Source organism: Alligator mississippiensis, chromosome 10 (genome assembly GCF_030867095.1).
Source record: "Alligator mississippiensis isolate rAllMis1 chromosome 10, rAllMis1, whole genome shotgun sequence".
NCBI lineage: Eukaryota > Metazoa > Chordata > Crocodylia > Alligatoridae > Alligator > Alligator mississippiensis.
In genome coordinates this window covers 33,770,830-33,790,577 of record NC_081833.1, presented here as the reverse complement: position 1 = coordinate 33,790,577, position 19,748 = coordinate 33,770,830, and the positions used below count along the sequence as shown (strand labels likewise).

The 19,748-nt window shown below is 47.1% G+C and overlaps 1 protein-coding gene across 1 annotated transcript in view; it reads right to left on the bottom strand.

The window, feature by feature from the left end:
* Positions 1–19,748, bottom strand: part of AIFM3 (apoptosis inducing factor mitochondria associated 3) — a 280,485-nt gene that overhangs the window by 41,676 nt on the left and 219,061 nt on the right. The window contains exon 16 of the mRNA XM_059713630.1: positions 14,254–14,371. Within this exon, the coding sequence (XP_059569613.1) occupies positions 14,254–14,371 (118 nt within the window). The remainder of the gene's footprint in view (positions 1–14,253; positions 14,372–19,748) is intronic.

Genomic DNA, 19,748 nt, shown 5'->3' with positions numbered 1-19,748 from the left:
CTGCCTTCAAAGATATTTGGACACAATTTGTGGAGCAGCTCAGGAAATGGTATATTCCAGGAATACACCTAATGGTTGATGAGCAGCTCATTGTGTTCAGGGGTCTCTGTCCCTTCAGACAGTATATGCCCAACAAGTCTACCAAATATGGCTTGAAAATTTGGTGGTGCTGTGATGCAGCAACATCATTCACCCTCTCTGGAGACATCTACCTGGACAAGAAACCAGAATTGCTCCATGCCAAGGTAATCTTGGTACCCAGGTCGTTGAAAAACTGGTTCATCCCTGGTACAAGATGGGAAGGAATACTGTGGTTGACAATTTCTTCACAAGTACTGACGTGGTAGAAATACTTCTACAACAGGACTTGACCTATGTGGGTATGATTTGGAAAAACAAGGCCGATATCCCAAACGAAATGCAAACAAATCGAAGAAGGGAAACCTTTTCATCCATTTTTTCTTTTGATGGGGAACTCACCCTAGTTTCCTATGTTCCAAAGAAGTCCAAAGTGGTGCATGCTTGACAGCAATAGCACAATGACCTGTCAGTGGGTTTAGAGCAAAGAAAGCTGAACATCCATGACTACAATAAAAACAAGGGTGGGGTGGATAACCGTATGAAAACCTGCAGATGGAAAATCAACAGGTGGCCAATGACACTATTTTTCAATATACTGGATGTGGCTACCACTGCCAGCCTCATCATTTGGCTAGGCCACAACACAAACTGGAAGCAAAGATTACATTTAAGAAGATGGCATTTTTTTTGCAGGAGCTTGGACAACAGTTGATTGACGGACAAATAAAATGAAGAATGATGGATACACGTAATCTGTCTAAGTCTGTCAAGTCTGGTATGACTGCCCTAAATTACAAATCGCCACAACATACCTCAGTAAAACCTTCTGCAAGCATGAGTGGACGTTGTGCTTTTTGTCCAAGGACAGATGACTGCAAAACCCAGAAACGATGCGAAAATTGTAAGTGATTTGCTTATGTGCACCACAGTACATTACTGCTGCTTTGCAAGGAATGCAATATTTAGTTAAAACAGGAAATGTTTTTGGAAGTAATTGTTAGTTTGAAAACAGTGTGAACTGCAGACTTAGCAAATTGTTCATTCACGTTTTGAAACTCTAAAAAAAGTTAAAATTTTGTTCATAGTTCTAGTTAAATAATATTTTGGGTTCAAATCATCATAAATACACTTTCAAACAATCTGTATGTTTAATAAATAGTTTTTGGTACATTTATACTGTTGTCACTGGTTCCATTTTGTTCATGCAGGTGGGGTAGCCAGTTACCCCATGAGACCAACAATGTCAAATTGCAGGGTAACAAGTTACCCCATGAGAACAAGAACGGTTACGGTTGCAAGAGAGCGGATGAGGGTTAAAAGAGAGAAATCCAGACAACTTCTCAAACATTATACAATATATACAAAGAGACTACTGAAAATTTTCTACAACATCCACATAAAAAGAAGAAATGGAACGAATTACTCCAGAAAAAACTTTTCTAACCACAAAACAACCATCAGAGAAACAACACCAACACTTTACAACATTCCAACCTCAAACTCAGTCAAACCAAAAGAAGCAACCATCACTCAAATATCATCACTTCTCCATGCACATACTTACCAAAGATGAAAAATCTGTCCTATCTAAAAGCCTGAATGTCTGTCCAGAAAAAACACGAATAAAATACTACAATGCAGAGGACTAGACCAATTCTTCCAATGTCTCCTCCTCAAGTAATATTTCCACAACCAAAATGAATCCAGTTCCAACAACACTTCATCCTTTGACAACATCAAAGAAAAGAGCAACCCCCCCAAAAAACAAAAAGCCATCAGATTGGACACCTCATAGTGTATGAAATTCTAACCTTTACTGCTATATTGACTGCTTCAGGGAAATAATGAACAATTAAATAATCAACAACACACACCACCATAACAACCTCTTCCTCTCAGAAAGAAGGACCATAGACTCTCTAAGATCTAAGCACTAAATGGTAATAAAACCAGCAGATAAAGGAGGAGCTACAGTTATCCTTAACAATGAAAACTACATAACAGAAGCCAACACACAACTCTCTGGCACCACCTACTACAAAAAACCAGAGGAAGATCCTACTCCGCTTTCCACCTTAAAATTCAAAACTACCATCAAATCATTTCCATCGGAACTACAAGAAAAACTACAGAACTAACCCAGGGACTTTTTACATGCTCCCTAAAATCCACAAACAAGGAAACCCTGACAGACCAACCATATCCAACCATGAAACCCTAACTGATAAAATATCAGGTTTCACTGAATCCATCCTAAAACCTCTTGTCACCGAAAGAGTGAGTTTTGTCCAAGACACAACAGACTTTCTACAAAAATTTAAAAACACAGACCACCTTCCTAGCAACACCCTTCTAGCCACCATGGAAGTTACCAGCTTATATACCAACAACCCACACCAGGATGGCATCCGAGCCTGCCTAACATATCTACAAGAGGAAGATTACAACTCAGAGTACAGATCTAAAGATATTACTGAATTTATACACTTCATCCTCACACACAACAACTTCACTTTCAATAATCAACACTTCCGCCAGACCATGGGCACACCAAAATGGCTCCACACTATGCCAACCTTTTTAAGAGCCACCTGGAAGAAGAATTCCTCAAGGACTGCACCATCAAACCCTTGCTATACTTAAGACATATAGATAGCATCTTCATCATTTGGACTGAAAACCTGCAATTTCTGATTGATTTCCATCAGAAATTCAACAATCATCACCTCTCCATCAGACTATCTGTTGAATACTCCAGCACCAACATTTTCTTCTTAGACACTATGATCAATATCCAGAATGGTAAAATACAGGCCACCATATACAAAAAACTCACAGACCAACATACATATCTGCACAGAACCAGCAATCACCCTAAACACACCAAGAAAGCTGTAATATACAGCCAAGACTTCCAATACCACCACATTTGCATTGAGGAGAACACCTATGATCATCACCTCACAAATTTCAAAAGGGCTTTCGCCCAACAAGGACACTCCTCCAGAGAGATAGATCACATGTTTGAAAGAGCCACCCACATACAACATGAAGAATTGCTGCAGTACAGAAAAAAGCCCCATAAATCATACACCACTAGTTATGACATATCATCCCTCCCTGGAACCTACACGGAAAATCCTCAAACAATTGCAACCTATACTAGAAGAAGACCCAGTTGTTAAAGACATCTTCTCAGAACTACCCATCCTAGCCTTTAAACAAGCACTGAACCTCATCAACCTCATCACCAGAAGCAAACTTCTTATGGCCCAAAACACACTGAATGGTTCTAGAGTATGCCATGACAAGAAATGTAAAACCTGCCAACATATCTCCACCACCCTCACAGTAACTACACCCCACAACAGAACCATCACTGTTCCTGGATCTTACACCTGCAACTCCAGAAATGTAGTATATCTCATCCAGTGCACTAAATGCCCTGATTGAAAATATGTAGGAGAAACCAAACAACAACTACATACCAGAAGGAATGCACACCAAAAATCTATCAAAGGCTAGAATACCCAATTACCTGTGGGGGCACATTTCTCACAAGAAAACCACTCTCTCTCCAATCTCTCATTTCTAATCCTCAAAGGGTTTACAGAACACCTATCTCAGATGAGCTTATGAACTTCACTTAATCAACCTACTGGTTATAAAAAATCATGAATCATTGTGAATTTATGACACATTATAACTTGCCTAACATCTGATACCCCAGGTAATCTCTCTACTATTTACCAGCTATATTCTTATCACCTGGTCTACATTCCCCTTCCCCCCACCCCGACCTGTCTCTCACCCATTGACTGACTCAATTAGCATTTTCACTGACTGGTATTCTCACATGCATACTGGCCTCTGGCTTCTTTCTATTCTATTCCATCCAGGAAGAGCACAGACCAACTGCAGATGCTTCCTCAATCTGATGAATGGTGTTTGTACCCAAAAGTGTGCAAAGAAGAATTTTCCCAACTATTTTGGTTGGTCTAATAAAATATATAGGATTTACCCAAAGAACCTTGTCCACCTATGAGACATTAGAAGCCTTTCAACAAAGGCTTGCTATTCAGTCTAATCTCGTGTAGGCTCTCCCACACTGACAGAGCTGAAAGGAAAGTGGGCAACTCTATCAGTATCAGAAAAGTAAATAAGGGAAGGTGGGAGAGGAGGGACAATGGATCAAATTCTTGGAGATCTTTATGAGCATAATGTAAAAAAAAAATATTTGTACTGCCACCAAATGCCACAGGGTGCATCTACATTTGCAGAGTTAACTAGTTAGCTCTGGATTAAAGCCGTATTGACACAAGACACTATTTTGGAGTTGTTACTGTGCATTTATTTAGTACTTGTATAAACTGTGCAGTCAGTGTCTTGTGTAGACATGGACACTGTCTACACATGCACAGTATTAGGGGACAGTACTTTTCTTCTTCTCTCCAGTCCAGCCTTTCTATATAGTCTGGTCCCAATATTCTGCACAGGTCACTGTTTCTGGCATAGGTGTTGCCAGATTTTGTGGGTGCACTGTGGTGCTACAGGGCATCTCAAGAGATGATCCATGGTTTGCTTCTCCTAACAAACACATTGGTCAGTTGCATAGAGGCCTCATGATTTCATAAGAAAGTTGCATCTTCTGAGACCCACTCTCAATCTGTTCAGGCTCCACCTTGTATACCATTTGTACATGGAGCCAGATGCTAACTCCTCACTGGGGGTAATTCCTTGCTGGCTCCATTCAACAGCTTTGTCACTTAGTTTATCCCATTCTTTTTGCCAGAGGGTAGTTCTGGCTGAGTAGGTCAATGGTGTGGAAGAGGACAAAAAGCTATTTCTTAATGAGAGACAATGGTGACATCCATATAGCAAGTGGTAATCTTCTCCCTCTTGTACCTGCCGGTCAATGTCGCCTGCTACTTTCTTCCTGATGTAAGGGGGTGGGAGCTATGCTGGATAGTGCATGTAGGCAGGGAACAAGGGTGGGTTTTAGGCAGCCTGTTATAATTCCTATATGTATCATTTAGGGCAGTCTCAATATGTTTACTGTGACTTGAGAGTCCCCAGGTGGTGCAGGCATATTCAGCCACAGAAAAACAAAGTACTTAGCCAGTAATGCGTACAGTAGATGGATGTGCTTCCCACTTGAAATCTGAGAGTTTACACAGAATGTTGTTCTGTGTATTGACCTTGGCTTTGGTATTTAATACGTGCTTTTTGTAACGAAGTGTACAGTTCAGTGTTACCCCTAAGCAGACTGGGTGTTCCTGATGTTCAAGACTCTGGTCACCCCAGGTGACATTCAGGTGTCATTCTGCATCCTTGTTTTTCAGATGGAATGTGAAGATTGGGATTCTGCACATTGGGCTTGAGATAATTGGTTAGGTAATAATCTGACATCTCATTCAGTGCCCTCACCAGGATCTTCTTTGTATCCTCAACATTCTTCTGCTGTGCGGTAATACAGAGATATTCAGCATAGATGATTGTTAACGTAGATGTCAGATAAAAAGGGTGAGCACACTGCCTTGTGGTAAGCCATTCTTTTGGGAGCACTATCTGCCATATTTCATGGTGTATAAGTCAAGTTTTGAAGCTTATTTTTTATCTCTTAAAATTCAACCTTGATTTATAAACTGTGTCACAGCAAAAAAAAAGGGACACAGCATACATCCAGGGCCCCTACCTTGGCAGTGCCTCCCACCCAAGGCTCCTCTGAGGCCTCCACCCAGATGCAGCACTTGGGGGAGGGGGGTTGGCAGCACCCTGCCATCTGCAGGGGTTGGCTGGCAGGGCCCCTGAGGCCTGGGAGTGGTGGTGGTAGGGTGGGGTGAAACAGGAGTCCCCTCACCTGTCCCACATGTGCCCAGCTTTAGGCCCTGGAAGGGCAGGTGAGGGAACTCCAGGCAGAGGTTAGCAGGCACTACCCTCTTTTACTGCATAATGTCATGGTTTTTTACCTGTGGGGGATCAGGGCTGCTGAGGATGAGATTGATGGGTACTTTCATTCTCTACAGGATTGCACACCTAGTGGGGAGACAACACGGGGGGAACCCAATGTGGATGTATGGAAGACGGTCACCTCCAGAGCCAGACATCACACTGCTGGGACAACTTCCCCAGTATAGCTGGGGAACAGATATGAGGCCCTGGCATCACTGTAGGAGAGTGCAGCAAAGGAAGCCACATCCACAACTGCCACCTTGCAGACTGAGGGACAACTGGACAGCTGGAGGAAGAAACACTGAGTCATCATGGTGGGTGACTCCCTACTGAGAGGAACAGAGGGAGTCATCTGTCGCCCGGATCCCACGGTACAGGAGGTATGCTGCGTGCCCAGGGCCCAGATTTGGGACATCATTGCAAGGATTTATGACCCCATATGGCCCTTTGACTACTATCCCATTGTCTTCATCCATGTGGGTACAAATGATGCAGCCAGGAGTAGTTTGGCCTGAGTCATGAGTGACTACAAAGCTCTGGAGGCCAAGCATAGGAGATCGGGGTGCAGGTGGTTTTCTCATTGATCCTCTCAGTCAGCAGTTGCAGCCAGCATCACGACAGCTGCATTAGAAAAGTCAACTTGCGGCTCTGGAGTTGGTGCCATTGTGTGGGTTTTGGCTTCTTTGACTATGATCCGCACTTCCATGGAAGAGGCATGCTGGGATGTGATAGTCTTCATCTCTCTTCAAAAGGTAAGAGTCTTTTCTCTCACAGATTGGCTGATCTCCTGTGCAGGGCTTTAAACTAGGTTCATTGTGGGATGGGGATGCAGCAGACAGAGAACCTAGGAACAACAAACCACAAGCCATGTGCTGGAACAGTCCACGTAAGTACTAAGGGGCCTGACAGGCACCAGGACAGGGGTACCAAGGGCACCTATTGGGGGGGTGGCAGGACACTGTTGGTGCCTGCCACTTTAAGGACTCAGCCAAGCAGCCAGCAGGTGCTTGATTGCAGTGGCCATTTTACATCTCTGTCCACCCATATAAACAGAGCAGCTTGCTGCTGGCAGGCCAGGCAGTGTTACTACTTGGCTGCAAGGCTGCTTGGAACATCCTGGAGGTAAGGGCAGGAACTGTAGGGGATAGCTAGGAGGCTCCTGGTCCTGGGCATGACCTACAACTGCACCCTGCCAGGAGTGGGTGGCCTGGTGGGGCTCTTACTGGTGCGGGAGCCGCCAGAAAATGCCAGGCCAGTTACCACCCCGGTGAAAGGCGGGTCGGGGCACCTTAATAATCCTAGCTCCCACAACTGGGTGGGTTACCACTTGTAGGGTCCAGAATGTGGACCCCAGAGAGAGAGTGAGGCTACAGAGTCGGAAACTTGTCTTGAAATCCGCCGATTGGTCAATGCTGGAGCCAGGACTGGAAGGGTCAAAGGGCCAGGGGCCCACTGCAAAGGACACCCAGAGCAGAGGGCCTGGGGTTCCGACTGGCCTAGAGGTGAGGCCATAGCAAGTGTAGCCAAAGGTCCCGGGGGGATCACACTTGTAAGGGGGAACAGCTCAGGGAGCTATGTAGCCTAGAATCAAGGTGGAGTAGGCTGCCTGAGTGGAGGGATTCAGGTCGGGTTCAAACAGGAGGATTCTGGGGCCCAGAGTGGGGCTGGTGATAATGACAACAGTGGATGCCATCTGCGAGGCTTGGGCTGTGGTTAGGGGAGGAACGGAGCCACAGATAGTGCCCCTTGGCATCAGGGCAAGAAATGGGCAGCCTCCCGCCTAATTAACAACTTAATTAGATAACAACAAGGCATGGCAGGTGAGAAGGTAGGCAGTTGGCCCAGAACAGGTGGGCAGGGCTGTCAGTAGACGGGCCCGAAGAAGGCCCCCTGTTACAGGGGGGCTTAAGTGTCTCTATACTAATGCTAGAAGCATGAGGAAAAACCAGGAGGAACTCACACTCCTCCTTGCAACCAACAACTTCAACCTGCTTGGATTAACTGAAATCTGGTGGGACCTTACCCATGTTTGGGCAGAAGGCATTGAGGGCTATAGACTGTACAGATGAGATAGAGTGGGGAAAAAGGTGTGGGGGGGCATTGCTCTCTTTGTTAAGAAGCAATACTCATCTTCTATAATCAAGATGGGATCAGAAGAGGGGAAAAGTGTGGTACTGTGGGTCAGAATACAAGGGGATCGGGGAGAAAGGGACTTGGTAGTGGGAGTCTATTACAGACCATCACACCAGGAGGATGAGCCAGACCTGGAATTCTCAAGGCAGCTCTCAGAGGCAGTAAGCTCAAGGGACATGGTTGTCATGGGTGACCTAAACTACCCTGACATCTGCAGGGAGGAGCAATCAGCTAGATCTGATCATTCACATAGGTTCTTAACCTGCCTACAGGACTTTCACCTAAAATAGGAAGTATACTGTCCCACTAGGGGAAATACCTTACTGGACTTGGTGTTTGCTACAAAGGATGACCTGGCAGGAGATCTGTAGATACAGGGTAACTTTGGGGATAGTGACCACCAATTGTTGGAATGTACTATCTGGTGAAAGGTGGGAAAGATAACTAGTAGGGCAGAAGTGTTAGACTTCAGAAAGGCTAATTTCAATGAGCTCAGGAGATCAGTGAGGTGCTGAAAGACAAGAGCATTGGTGAGATGGGAGTCCAGGAAGGATGGTCATTCTTCAAGGCAACGATCATTTGGGCACAGAAGGGAACAATCCCATTGCACGTAAAGTGGGGCAAAGGGGCCAAGAAACCCTCATGGCTGAACAGGGAAATCCAGGAAAGCCTAGGGATGAAAAAGGAGGACATTTGTGGGAGTCCAGCAGGAAAAATAATGCTGAAGGGCAACCAGCATGGATTCATAGCAGGCAGATCCTGCCTGACTAACCTTATTTCTTTTTATGACCAGGTCACGAAATGCTTAGATGCAGGAGTTGAAGTAGGTGTCATTTACTTGGATTTTAAAAAGGCCTTTGATAAGGTGTCTCATCCCATTCTTATAAATAAACTAAGCAGCTGTGATATAGATGATTACATGGTCAGGTGGGTGGCGAATTGGTTTATGGGATGCACCCAGAGAGTGGTGGTGGGCGGGTTGGTATTGACCTGGAAAGATGTGGACAATGGAGTCCCCCAAGGTTTGGTTCTTGGACCAGTGCTGTTCAATATCATCAGTGATTTGGATGAGGGCATGGAGAGTACTCAGTCCCAATTTGTGGACAACACCAAATTATGCGGCAAAGTAAACACATGGTGGGCAGAAAACAGATTCTGGCAGATTTGGACAGGTTGGAAAAATGGGCAGAACAGAATAGGATGCAGTTTAACAAAGATAAGTGCAAAGTGCTGCACCTAGGGAGAAAGAATCACCAACATACTTACAGATTGGGAGATGACTTTCTAAGTAGCACAGCAAGAGAAAAGAATCTCAGAGTCATAGTAGACTCCCAGATCAAAATGAGTCATCAATGTGATGAAGTGATAAGTAAAGCTATCTACACTCTATCATGCATTATGCAGGTGCATCAAAAGCAGGTGTAAGGAGGTGATACTTACCCTTTATGCAGCCTTGGTAAGGCCACAGCTGAAGTACTGTGTCCTGTTTTGGGTGCCGCACTTCAAGAAGGATGTGGATAACCTTGAGAGGGTCCAGAGGAGGGCTACTCGTATGGTTAGGGGCTTGCAGGTAAGATCCTACAAGAAATGATTGAGAGACCTGGATCTCTTCAGCCTCCGCAGGAGAAGTCTGAGAGGTGATCTTGTGGCCATCTACAAATTCATCGGGGGCGGGGGGAAGGGGGCAGCAAGGAATAGGAGATACTCTGTTTACCAGGGCAATCCTTGGGATAACTAGAAACAATGGCCACAAACTGACAGAAAGCAGATTTAGATTGAACATCAGGAAGAACTTCTTTATGGTAAGGGTTACCAGAATCTGGAATGGGCTTCCAAGGCAGGTGGTGCTCTCTCCTACCCTGGAGGTCTTTCTGGCTGGGGTCATCTGACCCCAGCACTCTTTCCTGCCTGGGGTAGGGGGTCGGACTCAATGATCTACTGAGGTCCCTTCTGACCCTAAAAAATCTATGAAATCTATGAGAAATTGATGGTGACATACCACAAAGTTTAGCGAATGCATGAGGCATGGTTGCATTAACTGCACAAATTTCAGGAGGAGTGGTCCCACTAATTATACGAGTAATTACATTGGCACTATTTTAGTGAAGACCGAATGAACTTGATTACTGGTACCCCAAATACCACATGGTATTCAGGATGCCACAAAAATGAATGAAATATGATGCCAAATTCAAGACCAGAATTGTCAACTTTGCTCTTGATACTGACAACAGTTCTGCAGCTCATCAGTTTGGCGTGAATGAGAAATTGGTTCATGACTGGTGGAAAAACATTGACAACATAAAGAAGATGCCTTGTGAGAAGTGTGCAGACTGTGGAAAGCAATGCAGGTGGCCAGAATAAGAAAGAGACCTCACCAAGTGGGTCAACGATCAGCGACAGTCTGGCAGAATCATAACAAGAGATATCATCTGACTGCAAGACAAGATGTGTACAAAAGACTTTACTGGTAACCCAACTTGGTGCTCCCAGTTTATGAAAAGGAATTCTCTTTTGCTGTACCAGAGAACTAAGATATCACAGAGATTATCGGCCAACCTCAAAGACAAGATAACCCAGTGCCAGAGTTATGTGTTGAACCTTTGAAAGAAAAACTATTATGATCTCAGCCAAATTGGACATATGGATAAAACCCAGTCCCCAACCTTGGAAGTCTTCAAGAGGAGACTGGACAGACATCTTGCTGGGATCAATTGATCTCTGCAGTATTCCTGCCCAGAGCAGGGGGGTTGGACATGATGATCTTTTAAGGTCCCTTCCACCTCTCCATTTCTATGATTCTATATGCTTCAATATGCCAACAAACAGAACCGTGGATATCACTGGCACTTAATGTGTACTGATGAAGAATATGGGCCACGAGAAAACCAACTATATTGTAATTCTTGCCTGCATGGCTGAGGACATGAAACTAAAACCAATGGTCATCTTCAAAAGGAAAACATTCCCCAGGAAAGACCAATTCCCCACTGGCATTGTTGTTTACGTTCACCCAAAAGGCTGGATGGACGAGGAAGGTGTTCACATTTGGATACAGCGAGTGTGGAATACACACCCCAGCAGGCCATTACAATTGAAATCAATGCTCGTATGGGACATTGTGGCAGGGCACTGTTGGTGCCTGCCACTTTAAGAGAGGAGCCAAGCAGCCAGAAGGTGCTTGACTGCAGCGGCCATTTTAGATCTCTGTCCACCTATATAAACAGGGCAGTTTGCTGCTGGCAGGCCAGGCAGCAACGTTGCCTGGCTGCAAGGCTCCATAACATCCTGGAGGCAAGGGTAGAATCTGTAGGGGATGGTCAGGAGGCTCCTGGTCCTGGGCATGACCTAAAACTGCACTCTGCTGGGAGTGGGTGGCCTGGTGAGGCTCTCAGTGGCACAGGAGCCCCCACGAAATGCCAGGCCAGTTATCACCCTGGTGAAAGGTGGGTAGGGGTGCCTTAACCCTAGCCCTCACCTTTGGCTGGTTTTACGTAACATCAGAGGTAGTGGGGCCAGGCATGGCTGAGGCCACCTGAGCCCTGTGGGGTGTAGGACCCTGAGAAAAAGGTACTTGGGGCCAGGCATGGCTATGACCACCTCAGCCCACCAGGGAGGGAAGCCCCATGGCTCCGAGTGAGGGGGGCGGTGGAGCCCAGAGTGAGGGGAAGTAGGCCTAGGTATGTCTCCAGATGCCTGAGGCTGTAGTTTGGGCCAGAGGCCGAGGAAAGGGGGCTCAGTCCAAGACAGAGGGGCAAGTCCAGACCCCAGTAAGTCCTCCACCACTGCGAGGCTGCTTGTGAGTCGAAAGCAAGACCTATATTGGAGCACAATGACATGCTGCTCCAGGGGGTGAGTGAGAGTCCCCGTGAGAAACCGGAGCACCAGTCGTGGTGTGGGATAAGAACATTCCGGTGAGGGGTGGCCCCACAAAGGGAATAGAGATGAAGAGCCCCAGTGGGGGAAAGGAAAACCAGAGGACTGAGTGCCAGGTATATTTATATGTATAGAGTTGCTTCCGGGAGGGGCCAGAGCAAGCTTTGACCTGGTCAGGTAATTGGCTGGCCACTACCACAGTGAGGGTCATAGGAGAGGCCCAAAAGATGGTACGTCTGCCACCTAAGGTATGAACTAGCTAAGCCTATGGCATAAGGGGCCCACTCCAAGGGGGAGCAAGGCAGTATAAGTTGTCGACACGAGGAAGAGACGCTGTGTGAGAGAGGGTGGACTGTGTGAGGCCCTAGTGAGAGGAGGGTGGTATGAATGTGTGTGAGTCTGTGGCCTGACAGCGAGGCCTAAGCTTGGTCTGGCTGTAAGCCGGGAGCACTGTCATCTGGATGCCATCTGCGAGGCTTGGGCTGTGGTGTAGGGGAGGAACGGGGCCACAGATAGTGCCCCCTGGCATCAGGGCAAGAATGGGCAGCCTCCCGCCTTAATTAACATCGTAATTAATTAAGAACAAGGCATGGCAGGCGAGTCAGGTGGGTGGCGTGTCCAAAGGCAAGTGGGGAAACTAGCACTGTGGCTAGTCGGGGAGCCCCACTTTGCCACAGACATGTTTAAGGCCCACCTCTGTGACAGTGTGAAAACATTCTGCGGCAAAGTAAAACAGATTTAGCAGTCATCCCTGGAAGGCTAACATCCATTGTACAGCCATTGGATGAGCGTTTAAACAAACCATTCAAAGACCGCATTTGCGTTAAGTGGCAGAGCTGGATGATAAGCAGCCAACATTCATATACAAAAGCTGGAAATATGTAAGCAGCCTCCTTAGTAACTGTGTGCCAATGGATTCTTACAGCTTGGAGGGACATTAAACTTGAAACCATTTTACATTGGTTCAAAAAATGCGGGATCAGTAATTTTATGGATGGTGAGGAGGATATTTTATGGTGTGACAAAGATCAAAGAGAGGATGAAGACACTGAAACATCTGATACTGAGGATCCATATGATAATTGGATTGCTAATCATTTAGATTGCAAGGAACTGTTTGGGGCTGACACTTTTGATGATGAAAGTGAATGAGGGATTTTAAATTGTTAATTTTTAGTATTTTTAAAAATGTTTAAAATTGTTAATTTAAGAAGGGATTAAATTAATTAAATGAGGGATTTTTAAATGCTATTTGAGTGCAAGCCATGGTGACCAGTACTAACTGCAAATGATGGTGTGAATCCCGGCGGTTATTGTTTGATTGTTCTGTTCTGTGCTGATTGTGTGTAACCCACAGCCTCAGTGCTAATTGTGCTAGTCATGCCAGTGACTGTTTGTTCTTGTCTCTGAATAAAATGTGGGTCAATTTATAAACTTATAAATCCTAAAGTTTTGCATCGGAAAAATGGGGTTGACCTATACACCATGTTGACCTGTATACCATAAAACACGGTATTTTTCTAGCCATTTCGTTTCATGCAGCTCTCAAGGTAAAACTAGAGGACTATGGGCTCAACATATATTTGATAGATTTAATGCTAATTAAAAGTTTGTATGTAGACAAAATTTAATTAAATTAAGTTGCAATTAATACAGTTATGTATGACTGTTGTATCTTGTTGTCATAACTTATATCCAGGGCCAACACAATCTCTCTGGTCATTCTTAAGTGGTACCACAACCAATTCTTGCCAGCTCATTTCAGTTAATTTGTATATTGCAGTTTTATAGGGTTTAATCAGGCCTAAATGCAGATAAGGGGAAGTATTACTGAGCCTCTCTGCAACAGTGGGCATATCTACACGAGACACTTTACTTGAGAGTAGAGCTAATAACTGTGTAGCAAGTGTCATCATCTACATGTGCAGATGCTTACTGCACAGTAATTTGTTCTAGTCATGAGTAAATTTGTTACCTATAAATACAAGTAGCAAACTTACTCTCAATTACTTATTGCACAGTGGAATTCAAATATGCAAACATAAATGGTTGCAAATATTTAATAATTAATACTCCATTTCCCTGCTACCTTACACTCAACTGTTTTCCTATTTTGATATGACTTATTTGCTTACTTCCTATGGTTCCTGAAGAGAGACTTGCCATTAATTCATCTGGCGCATTCTGGTGAAGGGACTAAAAAGCACCCACCGTGCATATGAGCCATCTGCCAGTGAGGGATGTTCACCTTCTTATTATTACGCAATGACAAGGGAAAAGTTACAGCATCACCAGCTGCAAAAACACTTTGGATGTTGGTCTGCATCATCTGAAAGGAAAGAAGGGGCATTTAGTGTAATTCGTGATCAGGCTGAAATAGGCATTGCTAATGAAGAGCTGACAGTGTTAGGGCATAGCTACATGTTCATTAATGCACACTAGTTACTGCTCATTTAGTTTAGTACTTGCTTTAATGAAGTACTAACTAAATGCGCAATAATTACAGTTACTGCACAATAGTACCAGCACAGTTTTTTTATGATGGCTACTGTGCAGTAGACTAATAACACTGCACAGTAGCTTATTAGCATTTTTTTTTACCAGCATGTTACTGCGCAGTGTTATTAGGCTACCGTTCAGTAAGCATCTCATATAGATGTGCCCTTATTGTCAGAGGTTGCTGTCTTCATGTAGTAACAAACAAGGTGTCATTCCAACAGACTGTGTGTGAATAATTTTATTAATTTGCTTTAAGTGTATTTAAAAAAAGAGAATGACAAACTGAGAACATCTGATGTCTTGAACTTCTTTAACTCAGAATTGTCTCTGCAGACACACGAAGAAATATGAATCGAATCTGGATTACCCAAAGTGGGTGTGTCTGCATGTGCATTTGATGCAGGAACAGTTTACTTGTGAGTAAACTACTCGCAAGTAAATGCTTCCGGGCAGGCATCTACACATGCAGGATCGCGGGCTCAGGTAGTTTTTTCCTCTGTGCTCCCTGTTGCAGGCCACGGTCCAAGGAGGCAAGATGGCATCGATGAAGTGAACCAGTGTCTCCGACGGTGGTGCCACCAAGAAGGCTTTGGCTTCTATGGCCACGGCGCCCATGTCAAGGACAAAGGACTCTTGGGGAAAGACGGCATTCACTTCACGTGGAAAGGTAAGTCCCTTTTCTCAGGCAGGATGGCCCATCTCTTAGATAGGGCTTTAAACTAAGATCACAGGGGGGTGAAGAAACTGGAGCCTACCCAGGGACCAATATACAGGAAAGCTCCATTGACAATGAAACCATCAATAATTAAACCAAGCAAGCCACTCTTACGGGAGCTGAGAAAACAGCTCCCCTTCAGTGCAACAGGCAGCCAGTGACCTCAGTAGAAGGACTTAGGTGCCTGTACACCAGCGCCAGAAGCATGGGGAACAAGCAGGAGAAACTAGTCCTGCTTTCCACTGGGCATTATGATCTAGTAGGGATCATGGAGACCTGGTGGGACTCCTCTCATGACTGAAGTGTAGCCATAAAGGCCTGCATCCTTCACAGAAGGGATTGGGTAGGAAAGAGAGGTGTGGGTATTGCCCTCTACGTGAAGGAGCAGTACACCTCCCTACTAGCCAATGTTGACCCCAAAGAAGAACAGCTTGAAATCCTCTGGGTCAAGCTCCGGGGGAGGTGTGACAAGAGAGACCTGACTGTCTGTATACTACAGGCTGCCTAATCAAGGGGAGAAAGTTGATCTAGTATTCGCCCATGAACTAATGGAGGCCGTGTGTGCACGGGACATGGTTGTCATGGGTGACTTCAACTACCCAGACAACTCCTAGGAGAAGTGTTCAACGATCCTTCCTGACCAGCACCGAAGAGCTTTTTTTGACTCGGGAGGTGCACAGGCCAACTAGAGGCAATGCAGTTCTTGACCTGGTCCTGGTCAAAGGGGATGACCTGGTGACCAACTTAAACATAGAGGGCAGCCTAGTGATAGTGACCATGAAATCTTTATGTTCACGGTCCGTTGCAAGGCTGACAAAACAGATACCAAGCTCAAAGTCTGAGACTCCCAAAACACAAATTTTATTAAGCTCAGGTCACTAGTAGAAAATGCCCTGAGAGACCAAGGACCACAGGTAAAGGGAGCATGAGAAGAATGGTCGTTTCTTAAGGGTACAATCCTTAAGGCTCAGAGAAAATCCATTCCTGTATGGAGAAAAAGTAGCAGAAGGGTCAAAAAACCCTCTTGGCTAAGCAGAGAAGTTGCAGCCCTCCTACAGAAAAAGAAAGGTGTACAAACAATGGAAGCTTGCGACAGCCTCTAAGGAAGACTCCTCAACAATGGCCCACACTTGTAGAAAACAGATTAGGCAAGCTAAGGCAGAAATCAAACTAAAACTAGCTACAGGAATCAAGGACAACAAGAAGTCCTTCTTTAGCTACATAAGGAGTAAAAGGAAAACTAATGAGAGTGCGAGGCTGCTGGCTCAATGCCTCAGGATACTTGGTCACTACCACTCAGGAAAAAACAGAACTCTTAAATGACTATTTTGCCTCGGTCTTTCACAAGACCAAGGGGAACAACATGCCAGGTAGGACACAGAATGAGCAGGGCGGGATTGACACCATTCCCACCATTGCCATAGAACTGATGTACGGTCAGTTAAAGAAATTAAATGTATATAAAGCAGCAGCACCGGATGAACTCCACCCCAGAGTGCTGGAAGAGTTGGCTGAAGTAATCGTAGAGCCCCTGGTGAAGGTCTTTAAAAAATCATGGGCCTCTGGAGAAATCTCAGAGGACTGGAAGAGGGTTAATGTTGTTCACATCTTCAAGAAGGGGAAGCGTGAAGACCCAGGAAACTACAGGCCAATTAGCTTAACTTCTATTCCAGGGAAAATCCTAGAAACATTCATTAAAGAGGCTATATGTGACAAATTTGCAGAAGGCCATGTGGTGCGGGCATCTAGGGGGCAGAGCCTGGGGACAGGCGGCCAGCACTCTGGCCTCTGGCCATTCCCCCATACATGCACACGCTGTGGTGAGCCCGGTGGGTGGGTAGGGTCTCACCCAGGGGTGACAATGGTTGTTAGCCCCCAGCATGGTTGCCTCCTCCTCTGGGAGCCAGTAGCTAGGGCCAGCATGGATGGCACATGGTCCTGGCTTTGCTGCAGGCAACTCTGGCTCTGTACCCATGTGGAGCTGGGGTGAGCAGCAAGGATGGGCCCAGGTGGGGGGGCTGGGTGGCAGGGCATCTGGGGTGAGGGCTGGGGCAGAGGCTCCTGGCTGATGGAGGAGGTGCTGGACCTTTGCCCAGGCCTATGAGAGCCTGCTGCTGGGCAGCAGGCCAGGGGTCAGGCAGGGCTACAGTTGGAGGCAGGACAGCAGGTGGCATGAAGGTGACTGCCAAGGCCAGGACAGTGACCAGCACCCAGTGGCCATCCTCTGTTGCCTCCACTGCACTGGCCACAAGTGCAGCCTGCTGCCACAGGGCCTCCATGTGCTCCTGCTCCAGGGTCAGGAGTAGTACTCCTGAAATCCTGGTCCACCCGGTCCCACTCTTCCTCATTGGCTATGTCCTCTTCCCACCAGACCCATGCATCTGCAAGTCAGTCCTCCACGGCCGTCACCAGACAGTCCAGAAGGAGGGTCCTATCCTGGGTCATCCTCCTGTGGAACTGATGCATCTGCAGGGCCATGGGCAGTGGCAACCCTAAGGCCGCAACCCAGCTGCCACCTGTGACCTCGCCTCCTTGTGCAGCTGCAGGCCCTGCAGTTATGAAAAATAAGCTGTTTGTGAGAGTTAGCAACATTTCTGAGATAAAATGCTCTGTACCAGGAGCCCATGCACTGCTCAGCCTCAGATCAGGGGTCATGCATGCATGGGTACCCAACGACCATAGTAAGTTGGCCGGGAAGGCCCAGGCCCAGGCGGACACTGGATGAGACACTCCCACCTCCCTCGCCCCCTTCCCAGGCCATGGCAGGCTTGGCTCCTGGCAGCATCTGCTGCCACAGCTCTAGACCTGCTCCCCCACTTTCTTCTCCTGCAGGTCAAACTGTCTTCTGTGCTGCTGCCAAGCCCACAGCATCCAGGCTTGGGGTTGCAGGGCTCCCAGATGACAGGGACATGAAGTTGCCCATGCCCCCGCCATCCACACAGGGGGTCTCTGGGTCTCTCCAGGTAGGCACCCTAGGGCCAGCCCCCCTTCCACAGCCACTCTACACCCCAAGTGTGCCCCTGCTGCACATGTCCTAGGTGCAGCATGAGTAGCTGTTTGCATGGACTGAGGGGTGCCTGATCCACTGTGCTCTGCTGCTCCTGATGGCCATTGTGCCCTGGGTGCATATGCACACCTGTTGCAGAAACCCTGAGCTTCAACGATGCAGCAGGCAAGTCCACACTGCGCTGCAACCTCCAACACCACCTGGAGAGCTTCCTGGGGCTTCACTACATATCCCTGCCCTCTGGAACTGAGGAGGACATCACTGCCAGCATCAATGAATTCCTAGGCATGCGAGAGGATCATATTCAGGGGCACATGCTGATCAGGTTTCCCACCTCCCTGTATGCTGTGTGTGGGGAGGGAACCTGGGGGCCAGGGGAGTGAGGCTGGGCTGGGCGGGGCTGGGTGGGGCTGGGGGCAGGGGCCAGGGACCAAGTTGGGGAGGGCTCTCCCCCCAGTGTGTGGCTTACCACATGGGCGGGGCTAGCACACCTTGGGGCTCTGGTCAGTCCTGCCTGGCAGCAATAGCATGTGGCTCCCAATGGACTCCTCAGTTGGAGAGGTGCAGTGTGTGGGTGCCCAAGCAGGGGCCCCCTCCAAAGAGGAGCTGGTGTTGGCACTGCTGGTGGCCAGTGATGACATGGCTGGCTGTGCCTCATGCCTGGGGCTGAGGTCTTGGAGCTTTTGGGGCAGGTACTGGCTCAGGCTCCCTGAGCTGCTGGTGGAAGCTGAGGTGGGGAGCTCAGCAGCATGGACTGTTGGTGGCCCAAGGAGCCCTCCCCCAGTGACACAAGACTGCATGTGGCAAGCCGGAGTGGGGGCCTGGGCAGGCCACCCATGCTGCAGAACACAGCATAGCTGTGGCCTGGGACCCAGGGTGTGAGGATCTCCATCAGTAGGATGCCTACCAAATGATTTGGAAACATCTGAAGCCCCAGGTGTGAGTGGAGGATGTTTGCTGGTAGTAGGGCCACTTATGGTTCTTGACTGACTCACGGATTTGGAATTGATTTGGCTGATTTGGCTTGGAATGCGAAAAATATTCGTAAAAAAGTAAAAAAATAAAATAAGTTGCTGCATAAAAGGCATGGACTTGCGGGCACTCCTTAACCGAATAATGTGGTGGGTGATGGCAACCCACTGTGCCCACAAGGCCATGATCTTAATGTGGCACTGCCATGCTGACTGATCATGCCCATGCTCCTACATCTGGCCTGACAGCCCTTATAGACATGGGCGCTGGAGCACCTGCCCCACGCAAACTGCAATTCCAACTCGCCCCACAGTGCCACAATATCACCAGTCTCCTCCATGAACCAGTTAGGTCCTGGGAGGTGGTGTGTGCCATCAGCAATGACACCACTGGGCCTCCTGTGCTGGCTTTTTGGCTCTCCACGAGGCTGTCCCTATGCTGCCTGGCCCAGGCAGCTGCCTGCAGCGCCCAGCTCAGGAGCACAGCATAGGACTAGCAGCTTCATGGTAAGGC